This window comes from Ascidia mentula, chromosome 3 (genome assembly GCF_947561715.1).
Source record: "Ascidia mentula chromosome 3, kaAscMent1.1, whole genome shotgun sequence".
NCBI classification, from domain to species: domain Eukaryota; kingdom Metazoa; phylum Chordata; class Ascidiacea; order Phlebobranchia; family Ascidiidae; genus Ascidia; species Ascidia mentula.
In genome coordinates this window covers 551,781-574,461 of record NC_138568.1, presented here as the reverse complement: position 1 = coordinate 574,461, position 22,681 = coordinate 551,781, and the positions used below count along the sequence as shown (strand labels likewise).

The following is a 22,681-nucleotide window of genomic DNA, read 5'->3' as shown; positions in this document are numbered from 1 at the left end:
TATTCATTCATGGTTGCGTATGGTGGTTATCAGTAACCAAACAACTAAACATCTTGCTTGCGAACGACCTTGAAAGTCCAAAGGTCACTGGTTCGAAGCGTCGCTCGCGGTTTCGGAAATTCGAGGTCGATTTACGGGAATCGCGGCTTTCTCGTCATAACCGCGTTGCGCAAATTACCGGTGTTGAAATGTTAATAGTGCAAACTTTATGCGGGCGCTAATAGTTGAACTTTGATCATTTTCATTAAGTGGTTTATTCCAATGCATCAGGTCACTGGGTGACGTAGATTCACTCAACGGTGAATTTATTAACAATAAAGCGAATGACGAATAGCGTTTAATTCAATACAGGCTCGCAGTCAAACCAGCAACACATAACAAACGTACATACAGGAAAGCTATGTTTATTGTCAGCGATAGAACGATACATATTTGCACTTTTAGATTTACAACAAACCAAGAAGACAAAACAAAAAGAACTGAAACGCAATAAAAGTGAAATTTCAACAATAAAAAGGAACATTTTTTACATTTCTGTCGTCATCCGAGCACTGAAATCCCGAGGTTTTCCGAAATTACTCCGGTTAATTCCCACAAGGAATCGGTGAATCCAGTCGCTACCGCCAAACCTGCCATACCCAAGGCTGATGCCGAATACACGCATTTGTCCAACATCTTCAACCTATTAAAAGTTACAATAATACAGTTTCAAACACTTGTATAGATAACATAGGTTATTAAAAGTTATATTGAGATAAGTAAATAGTGACGTTAGCTCCAATCAACTTTGCGTCAATGGAAATGAATAAGCTTAAGCCACACAAAAATCAATTATATTTTGATATATATCTGTTACACGACATGTGACAATATACAACATATGTTAAAAATTCAGGAGTTGAGTGAATGAAAACAAAGCAAATTGTCATCGAACCTTTGCAAGTTCTTCTTGTTTTCTTCGTATTTCTCCTCATCAACTTTGAGTAGAAATCTGTTGCAACCTCGAGCGTAAGTTTCACCATATTTCCTCCAATCAATCACGCGAAGATCCAAACTGTAAGTCTGCTCAGAAAAGTCTGGTTGTTATACTCAGGTTGTGTTCATCAAACACAATGGACCGCGTTGACTCCAAAGAGAGAAAAATGGACCAAGTGTGGCAGTAAAAGTGTATTCTTTAACTATGTCGTCACAATAAAACGACTTAATATTTCCGCGTTGGGTAATTATCTGATCTTGTCTGAAAAATTGTTCAAATTTCAAACGAACCTTCTGATCCTCAGGTTGCAGAGAGTGGAATAACTCCTGCTGCTTCTCGATCCCAAACTTAAAGGAGTTTGTGAAGAAAAACTCAATGACGTCGACGGATTTACGTATTCTCGTGTTGATGTCGATCATTCTAGAATAAAACAACAATCAAACAATTGTTCCTTGTACAAAATTAATCCAAGTTTAGGTCACCTACTTTCGTTTTTTGCCTACAAGCATCCGGCAAGCGTCAATCGCATATGCTGGTATTGTTTGTGTTGTAAACGATACAGCGGAGTACAGTAATCTGAGAAAAACGTAAGTTTATGGCAACTTTCGTTTCAATCCAGAATAGTTTCAAGGATCGAAATTGTAATGAAGCTTTAGAAACAAATCAATGCATGTTTCACCTGTTTTCTGTGATGTACAAAGATGGGGTGCGGATTGCCTTTGCCGGAAATATGTCGTAGTAATGGTAAGCGTACTCGGCTGAAAGCAAAAAAACAAAATTACCTTAGCTTTAGCCAACTTGACAGCTTATGGTTGAATATCTTGTGATATCAGTGATAAAAAAGTGTTAAAATAAATGATTTAAAGAGTTTTTTTTATTCTTTAAAATATTCACCTTGATCTCCAAGAGTGGTTGGGTTAACAGTGCTGGAGTTGATAAGATAGATCGGAATTTCGTGTTTATTTGATGGAAGATCCTCAGTTGGACGTTTTGGTGGATCGTCATCCCCCGAACTACTTGCAGAACTGCTATCTGCAAATTAATTGTAGAACATGAGACGGTGACGTAATCTTCAAACCATACAGCAAGTCAATCCGCACCAAAATAAATTCGGACATTATCATAAACTTGAAACCACATAGCAAGTTAAATAAATTGAGCTGGTTGTCTCGGGTTTCTTGTAGTTGACATAATGGTGATAATGTTATGACCTCAAAGCAAAATTTACCAACTTACCAAGTTGTATTTCGTCACAATATTAAGGATTATTCGCGAACAATATTTTGATCAACTCACCTTCATATCCCTCCTCGAACGAACCACCGCTGTCGCTATGGTAACCGAGCGATGATCGCCTCTCGTCGTTATCTGAAGCTGTTTTCATGGCAGCGGCGAGGACCCCGTTCACCACGAAATCAATAGGAATGAGGTCAGCAACTGTGTTTGTGTCAGCGATGAGGGCGCGCACAACTCCCATCGAGTAAGCGACCAAGAAAGCTGTCGGTCCGTACATGTTGGTGCACCAGCCCTGCAGGGAAGATATCGCATCAATAGATATATTTTGAGATGTTTAAAGTTAAATTTGCGACAACAACTTGATGAAAAGGTAAAAAAAAATTAAAATTAACGTTTTAATGATTACATACGATTTCTATGTAAATGCGCGAAATACGAAAATTCTCACTCGAGGGAAATTTTTTCCATGAATAAAACGAAGCAAGGTTAAAAGTTAAAGTTAGAACAAGATCGTTTATTTGCGATACGGTTCCATGCAGTGTATTTAGCACTCACTGGGATGGGTTCTTTGTACGCCGGGATGATCATGCTCGGTCTGACAATACAAACAGGAAGGTGGTTCCCCTCTCTTGCAATAGCGTCTTCAGCCATTGCTTTGGTCAGAGTGTATGTGTTGGGTCTGGAAAAACAAATATCAATATGAATGGAGATGATTTAACATGTATTTTGTGCCTGTTGATTTGATGCATTTTCTGTTCTTTCTTTAGACTCATTGTTTGCGCCGGTGGATTCTTTGTTTGTTTTAATGTCCCGAGCGTACGCCCGCACGCTGGCGTATAATAAACAAACAAAGAATCCGCCGGCGCAAAGCGTGAGTGTGGAACCAGGCCTAGAGTTTAAACAGTCTTCGGGGCATGCACTTTTTACATGTGCTCATCAAAATTTCCTTTAGGCAAAAAATTTAATACCTAATTTCACACGAAAGATTGTAGACATTTCAAAAATGGTGGCGAGCAAGTTTGTTGAAAGAATATTAAAACCTTTTGCCGAGCATTTCCGGTGTAAGTTGAGTTATCATGTCGTCTGTCATCCACCGGAGGGAGCTCTCTAGATCTTTGTAGTTGATCGAACACGGATACAATTTCTCGTCAACCTCCACTCTGTCTGTCTGACTGTAAGCTGAGACATGAAACAAATAATAATTTTTGTGTGGATTGCAAAATATTGCTTTTGTGAAACTCCATGTTTTAGTTTAATAAGTTTTTAAGATGATGTTACAGGAAACTGAATGAGTGGCAAAGTGGTTAAACACCTTGCGTGACTGCACTCTCCATAACCTCACCTGTGGAAACGTGGATGAAAGCTTGGAGTTTGTTTCTGTTACGTTTGAATACTTTCAGTAATTTCCTTGTGCATTGGACGTTGATTTCAAATGCCAACCTGTTGGAAAAATGAAGTTTTTACATCAAAACTTTCTGAATTAAGCAAAAATTAACCCCATTATGACTCTTGCTTTGACCTTTGAGATATCAAAGCATGGTCGTCTTTGTGACCTTTAACTTTACCTAAAATTCCCACCCTTTTACCTCAAGTGTTCGTTGAATCGAACAGTTGCCGCCGAGTGGAAGAAAATTTCGCAATCTTGCCGCAAAATCCGAATAGAATCCTCACTGAGACCAAGGTCGGGGGCTTCAAGGTCACAGGAAATAAACTGAAGTTTTTCAGCAAAATTCGGTTCTTGTTCGCGAAGCAAAGTAAATACCTGCACATTGTTGTGTAATAATTAGATTGTATTGAGATTACCTGCAAGTTTTAGACAGGACACCAATATTACACTGACAGTCGCACGAAACCTACACAGTTAAATGTCACGGCAAGAAGTTTTGCAATAAATGGAACTGAACTGTCTTACAGGTAATTGAGTTAAAGCTTCAAGTCTCTCCTGTGGGCTTTTGTCCCTCTTGTTTCTGATGAGGAGGATTATTTTCTTGACATCCGGGCAACATCGGAGCAACTTCTCAATGACTCCTTGCCCAATAAATCCAGTCCCTCCGGTCAATGCGATCGTCTTCCCTCGGAAGAAATCCCGCAGTAGTGGATATTCCTGTGATAAAAAAGTAAAAGCATAAAATATAACTCAGACCCTACCGCATGGTGAAGAAGGTCCATGTGGTTGAGGTCTGATATCAAGGTAGGCCTTTAACTATGCGCTCGTTTTTAAATGCTTTCACCGCGTTAAGATCATATGAGATGGTGGCGATTCCGTTCCTAACGTGGCTCTAATTGCTGTTGGTGGATTTCAAAAGCGTTGGATTAAATTCACGCGTTTATCTTTCGCAAATTATCTGAAACCTGTTCAAATTTACTCTCTGCTGCCATTCCACACTTTCAAACTACACATAGGGGGCGATGCTGAAATAATTCAAACAAAAATTAATCTGACTTTACCTTTGGCATAATGCAGTGTAGACGAAAGACTGATTTCCTAGTAAGAAACTTGTAAAACCAATCAGCAAAATGAAAATGTTCCTTGTAATTTTCCCATGCGCCGCTTATATAAGGACCGTGTGTGTCAGTTATTCATTAACATTCCTCGAAAAGAAAAAAAATTAATTTAGTCGGGAAACCTTGGTAAGTTTTCGACGCCGGTTGACCCGAAAGTTGCGGTTTCTTATTGTTTGCTTCATTCTTACGTCATAATACTGATATTTGTTACGACACACGAATTGATGTTGCGGACAATGATGTAGACCCAACTAACTTTCACAAACTTTGAAATTTCGAAACGAACTTAACATATTGACATGTGGAGCCAATAATATGAATTTGTGTATAAGTTGCAGACAGATGGCCACTGTTTCGACCTAAAAGTCGTCTGATAGTCACACCAGCTGCACTGATGAGACCTTTTAGGTTGAAACAGTGGCCATCTGTCTGCAGCTTATACACAAATTCATATTATTGGCTCCACATGCTTATCATATGATTATTGTGACACGGGGCCTGACGGCACTATTGGTTGAGCTTGCTTGGCCATAGTGTTTCCACCTTGTTTTCTCCGTAAGGTTGCACCTAGTTTGGTGCCCAACGGATGACGGTGACTGTATAGTCACCACAAAGTGGAAGTCTTTGCTTGGCCGTTTGGTCAGCAAAGTCGTCTGATAGTCACACCAGCTGCACTGATGAGACCTTTTAGGTCGAAACAGTGGCCATCTGTCTGCAGCTTATACACGAACTTAACATTATTTCACACGCGTTACCAATTGTAATAAATCGCTTTTCTTTTATCCCACTAACCAACAAACGAACCATGCAACATTATTACGTCATCATGATACTTTTGTCTACCTTGTAACGTGTTTTATTATTTTCGAAAGCGATCATTATTTGCGTAACAAAGCTTTAACCGCTTTTGTCAGAAAACCATTCAGGTCATTTCTTTTGTACAAAGGTTCTGGAAGCTTTTTATCTGAAAGTTAACGTCTACATTCAACCATAAAAACAGCAATTTCAAGGTCGAAAGCCGTCAGCATTTGACCTTGGAGGGAAGCATTTAACCTTTGTAACAGTAACACTGATTGTTTTAATAAACTGCATGGTTATTAAAGGTTTATGTGGATAAGGTCCGATACCAGGGAAAGCCTTTAACCATGCGGTATAATTTATATGTTTTTAGCCCGGTTCGTGTTTATTTTAGTTGACCGGGTTATAATCTACTTCCTTGGCAAAGGTCAGTTTAATGATCGCTTGCAAATATTTTGGCAGATTGCTTGTAAATGTGACATGATATCACAAACATGATCGTAATGTCGATTGAATAACCACTGTGTTGTAGCGAAGATTGCGATATTATTTCATTTCAGCAGTTTCAATAACCCAGTATCAGTTTTAGTTAGGGAGCAGTTGCAACAAAGCCGGCCAAAGTGCACACAGGTTGAATGAGGCCCAGTTACCGAACACCGAGGTCACTTATGGTTGAGTTCTCATTTTGAAAGCCGCCGTTTCTCTTCTCAAGGTCTCAGACAAACAAACTTCGTTCGCTTCACAGAAAGCGACCATCAGTTGTTGCCTCGCGCAGCGCTTTCGCGGAACTTACGTTCACGTAAAACTTCTCGAATTGGTTTTAATTCACTTGCTTGACTGAAACGTTTGTTAGCATAACCGGAATAAATTATTTACATTAAAGTTAAACAGACCTGGGGCGGCATTATGAACACTTGCTCGCTCGCTAAGTTAACGAGCTCGCTAAAATAATTTTTAGCGAGGACTTAACGAGCGAGGAACTCGGTAACATATTTGGTATTACGAAGTGTCCTCGCAAACGCCTCGCTGAAGCCTGACGCAAAAACGAGAGAATGCGTCAAAATCGTGAGAAAAAAGACGTCTGTCTCAGCAAAATTAGGAAGTCGCGCTATGCGACATCTTACGGAAGGCTTTTTGTGTTGGTAGTTGAGCTTCAAGTGGACATTGGCGGCATTGTTTTGCAAGTTTTATGACGAATCATTTTATTTCTTGTGTTTAGTCATCGTGTAAACTGTAGATTTTTGAAAAGTCCAAATCTGTTGCTGTGCAGCCACTTTTTTCAATAAACAAACGCAAAAACATTTCACAAACATGACTTTATTGGAATGTAGAAACAATGGAATCTCTCACAGTTGTAAGTCATGAATTTCATTTGTTGTGGTGGTGTCTAGTAGTGAATCTATGTCAGCATTTGCTGGCAGTGGCACATTGTGAAGGCGACAAATATTGTGCAGAATGAAACAACACATTGTAATTTTACAAACTTGTAAAGGTGAATAACATAACCTTCCTCCTGTGTGATCAATAACTCTCCATCTCTGTTTTAAAACACCAAATGCCCTAAACAACAAAGCTTTATTATCATTTATGTTAATGTTATGAGGTGCAAGACAAGTGTAACTTACTTCTCTATAGTTGGCCGTGTTTGTTTGTGAGCCTTATTATACTTCTGTTGTGAAGGGGTACTTAGATGGCTAAGAGGTATCATTAACCAAGGTTTTAATGGATAACCACTGTCACCCAGCAAAATGTCATCGTGATATTTTCCACTCTCAAACTCCTGGTACACATTTGATTGTCGAAGAATGAATGAATCATGACATGAGCCAGGCCACTTGCATACCACATCCAGAAATACCATATTGGCGTCACATATAGCCTGCAAACAGAATTTGAAGTCAAAACCAATTTATCTCAAGGGAAAAGTATGCAACTTGCCTGCACATTGATGGAATGGTAACCCTTTCTGTTGACAAAGAGATGTTCTTCCTCACTCGGTGCAATTATGGGAATATGTGTTCCATCAATGGCCCCTATGACGCCAGGAAACCGTGCAATTGAGTAAAAGTGTTGCATTATCATTGTTGAAGACATCCTGTTTGGCATGTGGATGAATTGATGTCGTTTTGAAATCAAACTATCCATAAATCGACTTAGCAATACACTGACAGTTGGTTGTGAAACATTAATATTGTCCTTTTGCTGAATTTTGAAAGCTTCCCGATGCCAAAAGTTTTAATGATATCAAAACTTGTTCTTCCACTGTAAGACATCTTTTACTGGCACTCTTTGGATTTAAATCTTGGTGCAAGTGGTTGCACAATTCCATTATCACAGCTTTGGGCATTCGCTATTCTGAAATTAATTCTAAATCCGACATTTCCAGGGGATTTTGTCTTACCTTTTTTCGTTTATATGAGCGTTTAGCGGCCAAATAGACAGCCATTATTAATTGCCGACGTAGCTGTGCGGCTTTGTCCGGAATATTTTGGCGTTAGCGAGTGGTCTCAGCTCCTCGCTACTTAGCGAGAAGTTTAGCGAGGTCCGGTTAGCGAGACGGGGGTTCGTAATACCAAATCTCGACTTAACGAGGTCGTGCGTCAATACCGAGCTCGCTAAACTTAGCGAGATGTGTTCGTAATGCCGCCCCTGGTCCGTTATGAAGCGAAACATATTTTTGCGAAAAATAACGGAACGTGTTTTACAACAAGAGATTCGTGGTTTATCATTGACCAAACATTTATTTAAAACAATAAATTTATTCAACTAATTGTTTTTACACCGTAAGTTGGCCTATTGAAGGATGTCGCCTCGTGTGTTAGTCTCAAGCCAACTGTTACAACACGACTTAAACACCACAACATTTATTAAGGCTTAGCCTGGATTTTCCAACTGCGCTCATCCAGATATGAACCTTTTTTCCGATATTGACAACGTCGTTGCCATGGCAAAGCTAAACAAACGCCTTCCGATATTTTTGCATTGACCAATGCCTAAAAGCGTGCTGAAATGTTATATTAAGCATTTTTTTGCCGAAAAATACGTAATCTTATTCTGTTTTATAGCGAAGACTGGACAATTTTAACAAGCCAAACATCCAGTCAATACCAGTTAAGTTTTTGACAGTGCCCGGCCGACAATACAAATGTACAGCATAAAACATACATATAACAGCCGCATGAATCAGCATCCACAGCCACATGAAACTATGCGACCGCAGTTTGTGCACCCCTGACCAAAATCAACATCATGTGACAATAATACAAAGTAACCCCCTTCTACCATGACTGATTGTACATCCGCCATCAACTTGTGGTCTGCATTGTTTGGTTCTGACAAATCCGCTTACAAATTGTCGCAATTAAAATTGTTTACAATAAATCATTCAAGTGGCAGAAGTTTGAAATTTGTACAGCTTCTGTTTTTGACACCAGCGGGAAACGAACCCTTGCAAATATGGGAGCAAATACGACCCACAGCGATACCGAACGGATGAAATATTATTTGATTGTTTTATTTCCTTACAAAGTGGTTGGAGAGTTTGTTGTTGTTTTCAGGGAAAGACAATGACGTCCAAGTCCACTTTGATTGCGTGCGAACAAAATAACGCGAACACACGTAAAAGATTTTGCGTGCGGACAAAATAACTTGATTTGTGAGTGGGGGTTGTACATGTTGCTTTTAACCCTGAGCCGTTTAAACTTTTTAAACAGAAGTCTTTACACGAAACCAGCAAACGTTTTGTTACATCCCGACAGATGATGGTTTTCCTCTTGTCAACATACATATGTACCGGATATCACGCGATTGAATGCGGGCTTGGAGGAAGCAAGTATGGCTATTGCAGGATGTCGCCTGGTGTTGGTCTCATGCCAACTATTACAACTAGACTGGGGGTTTTCAACAGCACAACATTTATTAAGCTGAGGTTTCGCTATTATGTGTTTGTGGTGGCTTAGCGTGGGTTTTCCAACTGCGCTCATCCAGACATGAACCTCTTGCCGATATTGACAACGTCGTTGCCATGGCAAAGCTAAACAAACGCATTTAAAACCACTCGTTTCGTTCTAAATACACAAATGAAATATGTTTAAAGGTCAAACTTTGCAAAAAGGCAAACCCATGACAGCAAAAACGGATGCAGTCAATTTGCTACTGGTTAGAAGTACAGATTTGATTTGATTTCCAGCTAAATGCAGAGACGCACAACCTTTTTGTTAATGCCGGCCGCATCACAGACTTTATTTCACTAACGACCGCCAGTGGGTCCAAACTGATAATTTCGCATTTAATTATGACTAAAAGTGTAATGAAATGTTATATTTAATAATTTTTCTTAGCTAAAAATACATGATCTTGTTCTGTTTTGTATACGTCACAGAAACCAGTGCTTGTATTACGTAATGTTTTGTATGCAGCATTGCACAAGAATTTGCAAGCCTGTTACCAGATGTATTAAATATTCCGACTCAAATGGTTAACCTATCGAATGTTCTCGAGTAAAGTGATTCATTAAATATCCTGTTTACCATTTAAAATATTCTCACAGGATACATAGTCTTGCATTAAACTAACCATTTCAATGCGTCCCAGATTACACGCGAAGGACCACCTTCCGTTAGTGCACCAGAACGTGTGAACCAGTGACTCCCCACCAAGCGTGAATCATCTATATCCGATTCACACACATAACTAGGGATGCACCGAAAGTTCGGTTTGCCGAATTTATTCGGCCGAAACTAAGATTTTCGCAGTTATTCGGTTTCGGCCGAATGTTTCTGCAAAATTTGGCCGAAACCGAAACGTTTTTACTGCATACAACGATGATACGCAAAGTTTAGTATAGATTAGAATCATTGTTTAAACTGCATGATTGTGTTCGTTTTATTTGTTTATTTTCACAGAAATGATGAAAATCAACTTTAAGCATTTGGCACAGAAGACCAAAAAAGGCTGTATGATAAGATTAGATCCAATCCAGTACATGTTTTGTTTAAATTCATTGCGTTTAAAGAGATTGATACCAAAATTAGTTTCGGTTTATTCGGCCGAAATAATTCGGCAACTTTTGCCGAATATTCGGTTTCGGCCGAATATAAAAATAGCTGTTTCGGTGCATTACTACACATAACCACGATGTGTACTGTGTTTTATGTTCTTGTATTAGATTACTTTGAGCGTTTCGTTATACCACGTGACATTATTTGACCAATCAGCTCTCATAATGGAGAGCTTTAAAAAGCCCACAGTGTTTATGTGTAAATGCAGTCTAATCTATTCTATTCGCTTGGATTTTATTGAAAAGTTGTAATGCACCGATTGGATGTAGCCGGTAACAGTTTTGAATACAATAATTATTCGGGAAGTTATCCGAAATCTGATTGCTTGATAGAACGGGGCAGAAGCAGGTTTTACAATCGAAGAGGCTCAATTCGCGCTCAAGCCATCGAGGCTCTGTGACATGTCTCTGAGACATTTGGGAGTTATTTACAAGTCAACCATCCAGGCAAAACTTGTTAAGTTTTTGACAATGCCCGGCCGACAATACAAATGTACAGCATAAAACATACATATAACATCCGCATGAATCAGCATCCACAGCCACATGAAACTATGCGACCGCAGTTTGTGCACCCCTGACCAAACCAACATTACGTGACTGTGATACAAAGTAACACCGGTCAACCATGACTGATTGTACATCGGCCATCAATTTGTCATAAAGTTGTGATTAAACAATGAGTGATCAATTATTTGGTTCTGACATTTCCTCACACAAATTGGCGCGGTTAAACTTTGTGCGTGTTTACAATAAATCATTCAAGCGGCAGAAGTTTGAAATTTGCACAGGTCAAAAGAAATACTGGAATGTTTGCTAAACAGCACACACACAAATATGGTCACAAACTCTACAAATATCACATAGCTGGGCACTAACGTTTGTAAAATATCAAAAATATTTGTCATAAATCCACGATTGCCAAAATAAAAAAATCCAAATTAAACAGTAATTATGCTTTGCATAGTTTCGCAAAGTTTAAATTGCACCAGGTAAATCCATGGATATATAAAAACTTCAATACCACAATATAACACCACAGGTAAAACCACATAAAAACAAGAGTTGTGATTTAAAATATTCCAATCTTTACAAGTCGAGGTATTCAGATTTCCGCTTGTAATATTCATCCAACCGCAATTTGGAATATCTGCACGATAACATGGTTGTGATTTTATGTTTTGCATTCTGTGATAATATTAAATAAATGGAACTTACTCGGAAAAGTTAAAATCAATTTTTGAATACTTTGCCTGCACCAAAGCCCAAATTCCCCAGCTGAGATGAGAAACCTAAAAATATCACAATATTTATGTTCAAGTAGTTTAATTGGAATGATAATAACACTAAGAATAAAATTGACTTGGAGTTCATAACAATATAGTGAAGTTATCAAACATGAACCCAAGTAACCCCAAATTCTTGTCAAGTTCAGTGAAAATTCCAAACAATGATTTTCTGATGTGATGGAAAGTGTAGACTCACCAAAGCAAACTTGTTGGCGTGCTTGTAAAGTCGCTCAACTTGTTTCTGTATTTCTTCTTCAGACATGGGTTCCTTAAAGCCACCGAGTTCATGTTTAGCCTCAACATAATGTCGCAACCAATTGAGTTGAAATTTCTTATCGGGATAAAACGAAAAATCAACTTCTTCCACACCTAGAAAATTCATGAAAAATCTCTGCATAAAGTAACAAAAATACAAGATGGATGTGAATGAGGATAAATACGTGTGTTGATAGTTTACCTGCAAATTCGCAGAAGTGGTTTCCTATATCATATGCCTCATAGTTAAAAGCTGCGTATTCATAATCAATGAATGTAATTTTTCCTGTGGAAATACACATAATTAAGACCAGGATATGAAATAAAATTTAATTGGAATAAAGGTGCTTAAGGAAAAAAGCAGTAACAGTAAAAAAGTCACATATACATATTGTTTTTGCATAACTGCTCGATAGAAAGTTGCTTTTGTTTTATTATTTTTATAGGTTTGTTAAAGCAACAACAAAACAAGATTGTTTGACTTTTACCAGTGTCATTGTTGAAAATAATGTTGTGGACAAGAAGGTCATTGTGGCAAAATACAGTCGGTGAATCGATATCCTGCAGATGACTCTCCATTTCATTAATTTCATTTTTCAACTTTATTTCCTTTGGATCACTAGAGGTGGTGAGACTTCTGCGTAAAAGTTAGATGGACAATTTTAGAAAAAAATAATTGAGATTTTGAACAAACCTGCACATATTTTGTGTAGTTATTGTGGAGAATTGTCTTTCAAACAGACAACAAAATATTAGATTAATTTTTATTAGGTTTACTGGCATCGCAGTCATGCTGGATCAGCCACTTTCTGCATTAGCTACGTTTGCAATTATATTTTCAGATAAATAAACATTAACTACATTTTAGAATTCCTTGAAAAAAAAATACTCAACTGTTTGTCGAAGGCGATTCCCAGCAGTTTCCTCATCATAGTGAAGGCTGCAGGTTTAGGAGATCCATCGCCAGTAAAAGGGATTGCATGCATTTTTGCCATCTCTCTGCATATTGACCTACACAATGAACGAATACATAAACTAAGCACTATATTTTGGGTGCAAATCATTACATGTAAACTTCTGGCTCTCGGACAGACTCCCTAGTAACAGGATTTCCATGTACATATTCATATGAGAGTCCATTACTGAATATGCAATACAGATTTGGTGCACAACCATGTTTGTGAAGCAGTTCAAAGCTCTTCACCTAAAACACATAACAGGTTTAATGAAATTCTTTATGTTGAAGTTAAATTATAAAAAACTTCCAGGAAAAATTAATTACATTATTTTGAATCAGTTATTTAACATGGCACCAACGGTTTCTAAACTTCTCTATCGTCTGCATCAGACCCTTGCACAAAATGATCCAGTGATAAAGTAAGTATAATATTTCTTTAAACAAACAATTAGGAAACTTTAAAAGCACATTGAAGTGAAAACAGATTCCTGTTTAGTATTTACTTGAAGTACCAATGTAATACCTCTGCCTTTCTGTCAAGATATATTTCGGTTCCATTGCCATTAACCCTGACAAGAACAACGTCCTTTTTATCGCCGATCTTGTTGAAACCAAACAACTTGTTGGTAATCCCATTCTCAAACACCTTTTGTAACAAACGTTAACATCTACTGCAAACATGGAGTTACTAATTGGAAAAAAAGGTACCTTATGTTGAATGTTATTCCGCACCCAGTTTTTCCTAACCAACTCCAAAACCTTGTAAGCTTCGTTCAAAGCGTCATCAGGTTTAACAACTAGATTCACGCGAAGCACTCCATCACTTGCCATCACGCTAGCACCCGTTGATATTAACTTAATCTATCGCCAAAATGACGTGCGGTTTAGAAAAGTGCAAACGACTAACTTCTTTTACTGCTTGCAACCAAACATTCTAACTCGCGTCACCAAACCGCAATACATGCCGCACGGAAGCAAACTTCTAACTTCCCCCACCCACTTGATGATGAGACAACGCCCACCATCTGTTACGTCATCGACGGTCATAGAAATAATGCAAATTTGCTAATAAGTAACGTTGACCTTCCTTTGTATTTTAACAGTGTTGGTGATTTAAACCAGGTACTGCTAATGGACTACGTATTTTCAATATTTTTTGTTGTGGTAAAAACGTTTACTACATGAAAAATCAATATTTTCCAAAGGAAAATAGATTTGAAATTGCACATCAATGAAAAAAAACACACATGGCAACAGCGAAAAACAGTGTTAAAAATATCACAATGATAAATTCTCAATTATTTCTTTTCCAGTTTTCTGAACTTTTCCTCTAATTTTTTTGTGTAACTATCAAGTTTGTAAGCAGCCTGTTCAAGAGAAAGAACAGTTTGTTCAATTTGCTCAATCTGCTCCAGGTATGGTCGCAAATCAACAAACTTCTGGTTGATTTGTCTGAGAGAGTCACCCACATTTTTTGAAGTTTGAAGCATCCCCTTGTACTTCTCAGCGGTCACTTTATTCATGCGTTCCAGCAATGCATAATCCTCAACTGTACTCTCAACCTCCCCATGCATGTACAATGTCATCTTGTGAAACATTGAGCTACAGAGTTTTTGAAGATGATTATCTTCCAGCTCCCCCTTGCCTTTTTCTTTAACAGGGGATAAATCTCTTTGAACAACTGTCTTTTCCAGAAACGATTTAAACGCCTCACTTTGCGATTGTGGTGAAGAAGGCGAAGGTTCATCATTTAAATTGAGTGTCTTGCCTTCACTTTGCTCAATGGATGAGTCAGGAAGGTTATCAGCCTTCACAGGTGTTACACTGGCAGCTTTTTGGATTAAATCTTGTTTATTACTGGCATCTGCTTTTTCTTCTGCTTCCGTTGAAAGTAATTCTGTTGTTCCTTCTGTATTTGCTGAATGGGACAAGTCGTCTGCAAGTAACTCATCCTCGTTAACAATATCAGTTGCAATGTGAGTGCTTTGCTCCACATGGAGTTCACATGATTGTTGCTGGTCTAAATCATTCTTAGTTTGATCAACTTGAATTTCAGCTACTTCAGTATTCTCCATGTTTTTACTTAACAACCTTTATATTATAAACGATGTGTTCCACAGGTTCAAGTTACAGTGGTCCCTATATTAGATAATGAAGTATTGAACTTGACACCTTCAAACAAAAACAAAATTTTTTATGCAGGAACAACATAATCACTCATTACACTTTGTGAAATACAAACAAACTACCAAAAGTTATGGTAATTTATTTGCAACACTTATAAATGTACCAGGTTATGTCAACAATACATGTACATAAGAACAATAAATATCATTCCAAAATGTTGCAATATATAATGTAAAAAGCCAAGAATGATATTTTACTCTTTTTGATTTTTTGTTTTAATCATGTCCTCAAGCTTTTGAAATTGTTCATCTGAAGCCGCATCCATTTCATCTTTAACTTCCTCCACAGTCTGAACTTCTGGGATATAAAACTTCAACATGTTTTCTATTCCACTTTTTAGTGTAACCGATGAGCTTGGGCAGTTGCTACATGACCCCTGTAATTTCAGTTGGACAATTCCACCTTCCTCGATAAAACCTTTGAAGATAATGTCACCCCCATCTTCCATTACTGTCGGTCTAATTCTTGTGTCAATCAACTCCTTTATCATGGCAACAACTTCATCATCATCATCTTCAATCAACGTGTCTGCTGCAGGAGCCTCATCGGTCAAAATCGGCATATTTCCAACAGTGAAGAAGTCCATTACGACCTCATATATCTCAGGTTTAAGTATTTTCCATTGTGTTTCTTCATCCTGTCTTGTGACAGTTAGGAAGTTGGGTCCAAGAAAAACAGCTTTGACCCCTTGAATCCCAAACAGACGTTTTGCAAGTGGTGATTTGTGAGAATGGCTCCAATCTGGAAAATCTGCAGTTCCTGTGCCCATCACTTCAACACCAGGGACGAATTTAAGACAATTTGGGTTGGGAGTATCAAAAGTCTGAATAAACATATTTCTCAGTAGCTGAAGTTGTGGAGTGGACTTTGATAGCAAAGGTCTCTGAATTGTGCGATTTAGGCATGACCCTTTGTTGCGCTTGGGTGTGCTATGTGGAGTTATTTGATTGATGCCTGAGATAGATGGAGATATTTTTATTTGCATGCTTGCACAGACAAAATTTGAGGCTCGTCGAAGCACTTGCACTGCCGTATTCATTGCGACAGATGTTATGTTCAAACTTATTGTTCAAAGTATCCAAATACATCAATAACACAACGTAACGTTAATTTCACAAACACGGACTTGTGAAACAGCAAAATCCAAAGGCATTGTGACGATGCAGATATTTGTGATTTGACATTTATTTTTATATTTTTTTGGAAAGCCAAATTTTTCACGATTTTTATAACACTTTTATATAACTTGCAAAAATATACTGTTAAAGCATGCTATACTAATAAGTATGCCATGGCGAAGTTTTTTCTAAAAATAATTGTTTTGGAGATAAAAAATAATAAAATGCTTTTACGTTTTTGTTCATACAATTTTTTTGTTTGCAAAAGCATAAACATTAATTATTTAACTTTAAACTGTTATTTCTTAAAAAATACGCCATCTCGTTCTTACATAGGGGGATGCACGCAATTTGCAACTGTGTAAAATGTACACTGTTTATCAGTGGAAATGCACCATTTACATAAGGTACAACAAAAATATATTTTAATGGATTTTTCTTTAAACCTTCATCAAATATAATGAAAGTAGCATTACTGTTTTAGGAACCTAAATGTTACGTCTTGATTGTTTTTTACAAAACAGCATTTTGTTGTTTGTTTGCAATTGATTTTCATAGGCCTTAACATGTTTTGATGTTGTACTTTATTTTATATTCCACTAAAAACTTTTTCCCTCGAATGCCGGAACTGCGGAAGTATTTCGTTCATGCTCTGGTCTTTTAATCTGGAAAGTTAATTTGTGTGTATTTAATTTCAGTATGTATGTATGTATGTATGTGCAATACACCAGATTGTAAAGTTGCGCGGACCAGTCAACGATTTTTTGTATCTCGAAATATTATTTTTCTGCGTGCATGATGAAATTTTGAAATTGTACAATAAGAATAGATGGGGTCTAGTGCGGAATCGTACGTACCTATGTTCCAGAAACCGGGGAAACCCCAAATTACGTCACAATGAAGGTGGGGTCAAGTTATGACGTCACACCAAAAATTACGTCACTGTGACGTCACTGGCTGAAGATACGCACCGACGAAGATTCTCGCCTACACGTACATACGCAGTTCTCCTATAGGCATCGGAAAGGCGACGAAAGGCACAACAGCAACGAAGAAAATACGTGTTTACGCTTCATTGATTATTCAATAAAATAAACATTTTACAAGCTTGAAATTGCCTACGATCAACCACAAGGGTATCCAAAAGCAATATAAGAAAAAAATGAAGCTAAGCATAGCGCGTATTAGCGCCGTTGGCGGTAAATATGTCACAAAGTGAACAATTGTACGTCGCCCTGAAGGAGATGTCGCACAGACTTAATTTTTTGCACAGACAACCACAAGTGTCACCAAACCACCATACTTAAAAATCTAGGCGATAACGAAATATTAACCCTATTTAAATCGACGACAAACTTTTGTTTGTGACGTAACACCTACATTTTACGTCAGTTTCAATTGGTTGTCACATGTTATGAAGAAGAGTACCAATTTTATAATCGAGCTCATTCACAATCAAATCCGACAAGTATTTCTCTTGAAAATAAACAAAACGTTAACCCATGCTAATGCGCTTCAGCGCCGCGGTCGGTAAACAACTATCAACATGTGCAATAGTTCGTAACCATGAAGGAGACGTCGCAGAGACTTGAAATTTAGAACGAATGACAAGAAGAGACATATAACAAACATACTAAAAACACAAGTTGCTACCTTTTTATTAACCCTCTTTTAAACATCGATAAACTTTTGTTTGTGACGTAACAACGTTGATGATAGATGGATTAGATCAAAATTGTAGTCATCTTATAACACCGTCCCTCCTGCACAATCGTACCAAAATTTACAATAATCGGAGAAGTACTTTACCTTTCACACCTCAAAACATACACACACCTCTTCGCACTCTGGCGCCGTTGGCGGCAAGAGAGGGTACCAAGTGCGGAATCGTACGTAACCCTGAAGAAGACGTCGCAGAGACTTGAAATTTAGAACGAATGACAAGAAGAGACATATAACAAACATACTAAAAACACAAGTTGCTACCTTTTTATTAACCCTCTTTTAAACATCGATAAACTTTTGTTTGTGACGTAACAACGTTGATGATAGATGGATTAGATCAAAATTGTAGTCATCTTATAACACCGTCCCTCCTGCACAATCGTACCAAAATTTACAATAATCGGAGAAGTACTTTACCTTTCACACCTCAAAACATACACACACCTCTTCGCACTCTGGCGCCGTTGGCGGCAAGAGAGGGTACCAAGTGCGGAATCGTACGTAACCATGAAGAAGACGTCGCAGAGACTTGAAATTTAGAACGAATGACAAGAAGAGACATATAACAAACATACTAAAAACACAAGTTGCTACCTTTTTATTAACCCTCTTTTAAACATCGATAAACTTTTGTTTGTGACGTAACAACGTTGATGATAGATGGATTAGATCAAAATTGTAGTCATCTTATAACACCGTCCCTCCTGCACAATCGTACCAAAATTTACAATAATCGGAGAAGTACTTTACCTTTCACACCTCAAAACATACACACACCTCTTCGCACTCTGGCGCCGTTGGCGGCAAGAGAGGGTACCAAGTGCGGAATCGTACGTAACCATGAAGAAGACGTCGCAGAGACTTGAAATTTAGAACGAATGACAAGAAGAGACATATAACAAACATACTAAAAACACAAGTTGCTACCTTTTTATTAACCCTCTTTTAAACATCGATAAACTTTTGTTTGTGACGTAACAACTTTGATAATAGATGGATTAGATCAAAATTGTAGTCATCTTATAACACTGTCTCTTCTGTACAATCGTACCCATTTATACATTAATCGGACCAGTACTTTAGCTTGTACACCTCGAAACATACACATATCTCTACGCACTCTGGCGCCGTTGGCGTCAAGAGAGGGTACCAAGTGCGGAATCGTACGTAACCATGAAGAAGACGTCGCAGAGACTTGAAATTTAGAACGAATGACAAGAAGAGACATATAACAAACATACTAAAAACACAAGTCGCTACCGCTTTATTAACCTTCTTTTAAGTAATGATACACTTTTGTTTGTGACGTAATAAAGTAAGGTTAGGGTTAGTGTTGTAAAACAAAACGGTTAGGTGCATTTTTTTCAAATACTCAACCGAAACTTTGGGGTTATTTGCGTAAATTAATTAGGGCAATGAATTGGTGAGTAATATTAGCTCATTTCAAAGTATGTGAATTTCCCAGCTTTTCTCATATGAAAGATATGTAAACAGATTGGAATGTTGCAAACGCTTAGATGTATTTCAGATCAAAATTGAATTGCCACAACCATTAAACAATTCACTATTTTTGGGCTATATCCTAACGCACTTATGAGGTGGAACATATTCCTCCCTGCACGCAATAAATAAACATTATTTAAAGCATTTTCCTATATATTATCTACCCTGCTGCCTGCTGCTGGAGCTCATACACTTGGTATTTTGTTTGGTTAATGTACCGATAAGGTATAGAGTCGGGATATCCTTCAGGGCGTGTCCAAGTGTTATGGTGATATCTGCGCATTCCCCTTTCTGACGGAAAATACTATTACACCGGGTCACAAAGTTTTTTCTAAACTTGATCCACATATAAGTATGTGTAAAAAAGAAATCTGTGCCAATTTGAATGATTAGGCGTGAACAGTGCGCACCGCCTGTTGTTTTTGTTTATAACTTTGAGTTGAAATACCACCCGAAATCGGAGCGTTTATATTCGCACAGATTTATATGTGATTTGGGCTTATATGTGGATCAAGTTTGGAAAAAACTTTGTGACCCGGTGTAAAAGTATCTCCCTTTCTGACCCCTTATTTCTGACCCCCATGAGTATTACATCAACTGTGACCCATTGGGCTCTGGCGGATGACCAATGAAAAAATTTAACTTTCTAATTTTGTTGAAACTAGTGTAGCTATGCATTTCTTTAGCAGTACAAGTAACAACCTAAATGAAATCGATGTAATATTTTATTATGTTTGGTCAAACAACTGATTTTTAGACCCCTATTACGTCTGATTTTCGTGTTTCGCAGGTTCATATGGGCAGAAAACTTTGTTTTTTAGTATTTAAAGCTAAACAACGCCTTATTTAGGTCCGTGTTGATGTTGCCCAAGTTGTAACAGCAATATTTGCCTATTTTTGCTGGTCAATGGTTATTTATACCGATAAAATTTGACAAAACCTTCATAAATAGCCATATTACCGTGCATAAAATAAAAACCTGACTCGAAATCGACGCAATAGATGATGCACGTATTATTTCTAGTATCATGTGATCCTTTTATGTAATAATATTAATTAAAAAGCAATAATATTATTAATTAAAAAGCACAATTAATATTATGTAATAATATTAATTGTGCTATCAACATGAACTCGCTTTAAGGTGTAAACTCACGTCAACTTTCTCTGTGTGGTGCTTTCCTCCACAACAACGATGCCATTAATTGGGCTCGGCAACATGGGTTGCTGTGTTTAACAAAAATATGTGTCTGCGGGTCAGACATGACCGAACAACGTCTGCAAGCGTCCAAGGACGGACGAGTTTGGAGGTGCCCTGACAAAGTAGGTTTTTATCAATAACGGTGGCTTTATTGATTTTAAAGTGTATATGCTAAGGTTAATCATTTGTGTTTGCATCGAACAATGCCAGGAATGCAAGAAACGCATGTCGATACGTGCATGCTCATTCTTTGAGAGGAGCAACCTCTCCATGGTGCAGCTCCTAACCATCCTCTATCATTGGGCAGAGGAAAGTACACAAGATGCAATCTGCAAAGAGGCAGAGATTGCCAACGGAGCGTGCGTCGATTGGTGCGGTTTTCTTCGCGAGGTAACTAGTATCAAACTTGTCATATGACATTTCGTGTGTAACTAATTTGTCTTGGCACGTTTAGATTTGTACAGAAGATCTGATGACCAGTCCTATTTTGATTGGAGGTCCTGGCCACGTAGTGGCTAATGATGAATCGCTGGTGGCGCGAAGAAAACCGTGCTCCAATGCCCAGGCCCGCGCAATTCCACAAAAATGGGTTTTTGGCGGCATAGATATGCAGACCAAGTAATTTTTTTAACAATACCATCAACAAAGCACGTAATATGTTTTGTATTTAAGTGAGTGCTTCATGCAACTGGTTCCCGCCCGTGACCAGCAGACCTTGGAAGCGGTTATCCGTCGCCACATTCTCCCGGGCACAGAAATCTGGTCAGATGAGTGGAGAGCTTACAGAAATCTTGGAAGTAAGATTATTGTGATATTTTTTTGTATATCGTAGACGACTACAACATTACCTTTGCAGACATCGGATACACACATAGGACTGTGAATCATTCGCAGCAATATGTGACAGCTGGTGGTGTCCATACCAACAGCATTGAGAGTTTATGGGCTTCAGCCAAAAGAATGATGAGAAAAAAAAACGGGGTGTCCAGGGATTTCATTCCATCTTACTTGGATGAGTTTTTGTGGAGACAATGGAGGCCAAAATCCCATTATTTCAATGATTTGATCTTGGCCATAAAAAACAATCCAAAGTATTTGGTTTAAATGGGCAAGTATTGTTAAAAATAGACTACAAACACCAATTTAGGTGACAAGTTAACGCTTTTAAACTTGTGCAGGTGACAATGCTGCCCGAGAAACGCAGGTCAAGTATTCCAAACTTCGTGAGAGGACCTGCTCTGAAAAAAACCTAAATTGTAAATAGGCAGGTACAATACGGCTACCGGCAAAAGGTCCTGCAAAAAAAAACCTAACGACTGCGTTGAGATTACCTCACGAGTGCAGTTGGAAAATTCTCAAAGCAATAAAATAAGTTTATATTAACATCCGAGTTAATGCAGTTTGTGTGTGTATTTGTGATATCGTTCTGGCAATGCTAATCCGAACCCGATAAATAATCTGGCAGCGAATTCAATTTTTAATGTGTCACGTCCTTCATTGTAAAGGTGTGTGTGTGTTTCGAGGTGTACAATGTAAAGTACTTCTCCGATTATTGTGAATAGTGGTACGATTGTGCAAAAGGGACGGTGTTATCAGATGACTACAATTTTGATCTAATCTATCTATTATATATTGTTACGTAACAAAGTTTATCGTTGATTTAAGGAAGGTTAATAAAGCGATAGCGACTTGAATTTTTAGTATGTTTGTTATATGTCCGTTCTTATAATTTGTACCAAATTTCAAGTTTCTGCGACGTCTTCTTCATGGTTACGTACAATTCCGCACTTGGTACCCCCTCTTGCCGCCAACGCCGCCAGAGTGCGTAGAGATATGTGTATGTTTCGAGGTGTACAAGCTAAAGTACTGGT

General features: G+C 38.0%; 5 protein-coding genes across 6 annotated transcripts; 1 reads left to right on the top strand and 4 right to left on the bottom strand.

Moving 5' to 3' along the window:
- Positions 1–540: 540 nt before the first annotated feature.
- On the bottom strand, positions 541–4,591 carry LOC145894612 (fatty acyl-CoA reductase 1-like). The gene is made up of 13 exons (XM_082983232.1): positions 4,579–4,591; positions 4,125–4,348; positions 3,799–3,974; positions 3,555–3,652; positions 3,253–3,391; positions 2,768–2,891; positions 2,269–2,504; positions 1,871–2,001; positions 1,656–1,734; positions 1,463–1,552; positions 1,267–1,396; positions 935–1,062; positions 541–682 (listed from the first exon to the last, which is right to left on the bottom strand). Exons 1-13 carry the CDS (start codon positions 4,589–4,591, stop codon positions 541–543), a joined length of 1,710 nt encoding a protein of 569 aa, XP_082839358.1.
- Positions 4,592–11,299: 6,708 nt separating this feature from the next.
- Positions 11,300–14,027, bottom strand: LOC145893927 (ethanolamine kinase 2-like). Of its 2 annotated transcripts, none has more exons than XM_082982331.1 (9): positions 13,785–14,027; positions 13,600–13,722; positions 13,186–13,322; positions 13,013–13,129; positions 12,607–12,755; positions 12,321–12,404; positions 12,060–12,232; positions 11,793–11,866; positions 11,300–11,724 (listed from the first exon to the last, which is right to left on the bottom strand). In XM_082982331.1, exons 1-9 carry the CDS (start codon positions 13,905–13,907, stop codon positions 11,664–11,666), a joined length of 1,041 nt encoding a protein of 346 aa, XP_082838457.1. In that variant the 5' UTR covers positions 13,908–14,027; the 3' UTR covers positions 11,300–11,663. The 2 variants fall into 2 exon arrangements, with proteins under 2 accessions (XP_082838457.1, XP_082838458.1); XM_082982332.1 differs by having other exon boundaries at positions 12,607–12,752.
- A 213-nt stretch (positions 14,028–14,240) lies between these two features.
- On the bottom strand, positions 14,241–15,175 carry LOC145893930 (uncharacterized). Its single transcript, XM_082982334.1, has one exon. It carries the CDS (start codon positions 15,149–15,151, stop codon positions 14,375–14,377), a length of 777 nt encoding a protein of 258 aa, XP_082838460.1. The 5' UTR covers positions 15,152–15,175; the 3' UTR covers positions 14,241–14,374.
- A 73-nt stretch (positions 15,176–15,248) lies between these two features.
- On the bottom strand, positions 15,249–16,395 carry LOC145893928 (NFU1 iron-sulfur cluster scaffold homolog, mitochondrial-like). Its single transcript, XM_082982333.1, has one exon. The coding sequence runs from the start codon at positions 16,300–16,302 to the stop codon at positions 15,457–15,459; it is 846 nt and encodes a 281-aa protein (XP_082838459.1). The 5' UTR covers positions 16,303–16,395; the 3' UTR covers positions 15,249–15,456.
- A 4,477-nt stretch (positions 16,396–20,872) lies between these two features.
- Positions 20,873–22,063, top strand: LOC145894611 (uncharacterized). The gene is made up of 6 exons (XM_082983231.1): positions 20,873–20,932; positions 21,021–21,200; positions 21,265–21,428; positions 21,483–21,607; positions 21,667–21,908; positions 21,989–22,063. Exons 1-6 carry the CDS (start codon positions 20,873–20,875, stop codon positions 22,061–22,063), a joined length of 846 nt encoding a protein of 281 aa, XP_082839357.1.
- The last annotated feature ends 618 nt before the right edge of the window (positions 22,064–22,681 follow it).

Coding starts and splice junctions, on each gene's coding strand:
- LOC145893930 (XM_082982334.1), bottom strand. CDS start 15,151: ATGGAGAATACTGAAGTAGCTGAAATTCAAGTTGATCAAACTAAGAAT.
- LOC145893928 (XM_082982333.1), bottom strand. CDS start 16,302: ATGAATACGGCAGTGCAAGTGCTTCGACGAGCCTCAAATTTTGTCTGT.
- LOC145894611 (XM_082983231.1), top strand. CDS start 20,873: ATGACCGAACAACGTCTGCAAGCGTCCAAGGACGGACGAGTTTGGAGG. Junction 21,201..21,264: donor GGTGCGGTTTTCTTCGCGAG/GTAACTAGTATC, acceptor TGGCACGTTTAG/ATTTGTACAGAAGATCTGAT. Junction 21,909..21,988: donor AAAACAATCCAAAGTATTTG/GTTTAAATGGGC, acceptor AAACTTGTGCAG/GTGACAATGCTGCCCGAGAA.
- LOC145893927 (XM_082982331.1), bottom strand. CDS start 13,907: ATGGCAAGTGATGGAGTGCTTCGCGTGAATCTAGTTGTTAAACCTGAT. Junction 12,756..13,012: donor GGAATCGCCTTCGACAAACA/GTTGAGTATTTT, acceptor ACTTTTACGCAG/AAGTCTCACCACCTCTAGTG. Junction 11,867..12,059: donor ACGCCAACAAGTTTGCTTTG/GTGAGTCTACAC, acceptor TGATATTTTTAG/GTTTCTCATCTCAGCTGGGG.
- LOC145894612 (XM_082983232.1), bottom strand. Junction 3,392..3,554: donor TTTCATCCACGTTTCCACAG/GTGAGGTTATGG, acceptor TTCATGTCTCAG/CTTACAGTCAGACAGACAGA. Junction 2,002..2,268: donor GAGGAGGGATATGAAGGTGA/GTTGATCAAAAT, acceptor TGCAGATAGCAG/TTCTGCAAGTAGTTCGGGGG.